The sequence below is a fragment of the Egretta garzetta genome, unplaced genomic scaffold (genome assembly GCF_000687185.1).
Source record: "Egretta garzetta isolate BGI_Z169 unplaced genomic scaffold, ASM68718v1 scaffold59, whole genome shotgun sequence".
Lineage (NCBI taxonomy): Eukaryota > Metazoa > Chordata > Aves > Pelecaniformes > Ardeidae > Egretta > Egretta garzetta.
The window spans coordinates 1,270,622-1,272,350 of record NW_009267230.1 but is presented as its reverse complement, the minus strand read 5'-3'; the positions used below and the strand labels follow the sequence as shown (position 1 = coordinate 1,272,350).

Below are 1,729 nucleotides of genomic sequence, written 5' to 3'. Positions count from 1 at the left end.
GTGGTTGCAGGTTGAGGCAGAGCGACGGAAGCGGGCGATGGTGCTGGAGTCGGAGGGGACACGGGAATCAGCTATCAACGTGGCTGAGGGGCAGAAGCAGGCCCAGATCCTGGCGTCGGAAGCTGAGAAGGCCGAACAAATCAACAAAGCTGCTGGTAGTGCCTTGGGCTGGAATGCGTGGGACCCAAGGGGATCTGTAGCCCTCTGCACTGAGGGGTGATGCTCCCAGGGAGAGGCCACATTGCTGTCTGGGGGCCCAGCTTCCTCAGCCATGCTGATCCTTCCCTTCTGAGGCCCTCGGGCTGAGCTCCGGCTGGTGTTGCCGCCCCACAGCCTGGGGCAGCAGGGGGGGGGTGGCAGGAGCATCGCAGTGCTGCTGTTGGGGAAGAGGCGGCTTTGCATGCGCAAGGTTGTCTTGATTTGCTCCTTGAAATGGTCTTGATTTGCTCCTCACAAGCACTCCGGTGCATTTCTGATGCCCGTTCTCCTGTGGTTCATTGCAGGAGAAGCCAATGCTGTGCTGGTCAAGGCCAGGGCCAAGGCGGAGGCGATTCAGCTCCTGGCAGCAGCTCTGGCACAGCAGGTGAGCCGCAGCTCCTGTGGGCAGCCACCACTTTGGTGCTGGCTCTGGGGGTAGAGCCGCGGCCGGGGGAGGCACCTGGCTTTCACTTGGTCACTCTTTGGCGTCTTCAGCAGCAGCGAGTGAGGAGTTTTGCTGTCTTGCGGGCTGTGACCGGCCAGGGCGGGCTGGGGACAGGGGCGCCGGTGAGCTTTTGGTTTTGGTGGTACACGACTTGCCGCTGAGCCTCGTCCCTCTCTCCCCAGCATGGCAATGCCGCCGCCTCCCTCTCTGTGGCAGAGCAGTACGTGAGCGCCTTCTCCAAGCTCGCTAAAGACTCCAACACCCTCCTGCTGCCCGCCAATGCCGGCGACGTCACCAGCATGGTCGCGCAGGTACATGTGGTTGGAGGGACCCCGTCTCTTGCCAGGGGGAGGTGAAGGCAGCAGCCCGGCAGGGCCTGGCCCTCTCCTCTCCTCCTCCATGGCTCTCTTGTCCCCCCCCAGGCCCTGGGCATCTACGCCACGCTGACCAAGCCACCAGCTGTGAAGACCCAGGATGAGATGCCCCCTGTCCATGAGGACCCCCAGCCTCCCGCCACCGAGGTGCTTGAGGCAGAGCAGGCCAGCTCCAGCTAGCGGGGCCGGAGGGGTCCTGCGCCCTCCCTCGGGGCCTGCCGGGCTGCCGGCAGTCCTGCCCTGCCGCCCTCCCCGCTCAGACGCTGCTCTTCTTCCCTTGGTCCTTATTTTGTATTTGGATTTAAATCATGTAATAAATGGTACCGGTGCTGCTGCAGCGCGTCCCCCCGGGCGCTCGGGAGCCCACCCGTGACCCCACCATCTGCTGCTGAGGGAGGACCGTCCCTCTTAAGTGGGCTCTTGCCAGGAGCTCCCACGGACACGCGGTGATCCTCAGGAGGAGCTGGGGGACCCCTCTCCCGGGGGGGACACCCCTCTCCTGGGACCTGGGCTCCTGTCATCGTCCCTTCGCTCTCCCGGTAGCTGCCCCGGGGGGGCGGCTTCTCTATAGCGCGCTCCTCACAGTGGGCGCGCCGCAGGGAGGGGAACGCCTCTGGAGATTAATAAATGAGTTAATTAAAGCGATGTCTCGGTCGAGCGGGAGGTGCTCGGGGGAGCGCGGCCCCGCGCCGGGGGGGCGCCCAGCGGCTCC

General features: G+C 64.7%; 2 protein-coding genes across 2 annotated transcripts in view; both read left to right on the top strand.

Annotated features, from left to right (window-relative positions):
- Positions 1–1,637, top strand: part of STOML2 (stomatin like 2) — a 6,952-nt gene extending 5,315 nt beyond the window's left edge. The window contains exons 7-9 of the mRNA XM_009647274.2: positions 504–583; positions 826–954; positions 1,066–1,637. Of these exons, the coding sequence (XP_009645569.2) occupies positions 504–583; positions 826–954; positions 1,066–1,197 (341 nt within the window). The 3' untranslated portion in view covers positions 1,198–1,637. The remainder of the gene's footprint in view (positions 1–503; positions 584–825; positions 955–1,065) is intronic.
- Positions 1,638–1,661: 24 nt separating this feature from the next.
- PIGO (phosphatidylinositol glycan anchor biosynthesis class O) overlaps positions 1,662–1,729 on the top strand; it is a 27,007-nt gene continuing 26,939 nt past the window's right edge. Inside the window, 1 exon segment of the mRNA XM_009647350.2 lies at positions 1,662–1,681. Coding sequence (XP_009645645.2) covers positions 1,662–1,681 — 20 coding nt within the window.